The sequence below is a fragment of the Penaeus monodon genome, chromosome 25, assembly GCF_015228065.2.
Source record: "Penaeus monodon isolate SGIC_2016 chromosome 25, NSTDA_Pmon_1, whole genome shotgun sequence".
Lineage (NCBI taxonomy): Eukaryota > Metazoa > Arthropoda > Malacostraca > Decapoda > Penaeidae > Penaeus > Penaeus monodon.
The window spans coordinates 36399844-36400247 of record NC_051410.1 but is presented as its reverse complement, the minus strand read 5'-3'; the positions used below and the strand labels follow the sequence as shown (position 1 = coordinate 36400247).

Below are 404 nucleotides of genomic sequence, written 5' to 3'. Positions count from 1 at the left end.
GATTTTCTTCTCTTACACAGTAAATCATAACCATAATGCTATCATACAGCTATTACCATCAGTGCAATAATACTATAATCCGTATCAACACAATAGAACCATCACCGTCACCCCCACTTTTTTTTTTTACGCCAAACTAACCACTACCCCACTACACACGTACCCAGGTGCATGTACGGCCGACGAAGAACCCCGAGATGAAACCCACATCACCCTGGCGCTGGACTGGGCCATGAACTGGGGCGAGTGGGGACCGCAGGTTTATTGTCCTCTCGGCACTTTCGCCTACGCCTTTCAGATCAAGGTTTGAATATGGTGTCGTAACCGTGTTTTTTTATGTGTTTAAATGTTGTGCTTTGTTACCTTATGGTTATATTCTTATTGTAAATGTGCTGTATTGTAGG

At 43.6% G+C, this 404-nt stretch overlaps 1 protein-coding gene across 1 annotated transcript in view; it reads left to right on the top strand.

The window, feature by feature from the left end:
• LOC119589203 (vitelline membrane outer layer protein 1-like) overlaps positions 1 to 404 on the top strand; it is an 8561-nt gene that overhangs the window by 4992 nt on the left and 3165 nt on the right. Inside the window, exon 2 of the mRNA XM_037937801.1 lies at positions 168 to 304. Within this exon, the coding sequence (XP_037793729.1) occupies positions 168 to 304 (137 nt within the window). The remainder of the gene's footprint in view (positions 1 to 167; positions 305 to 404) is intronic.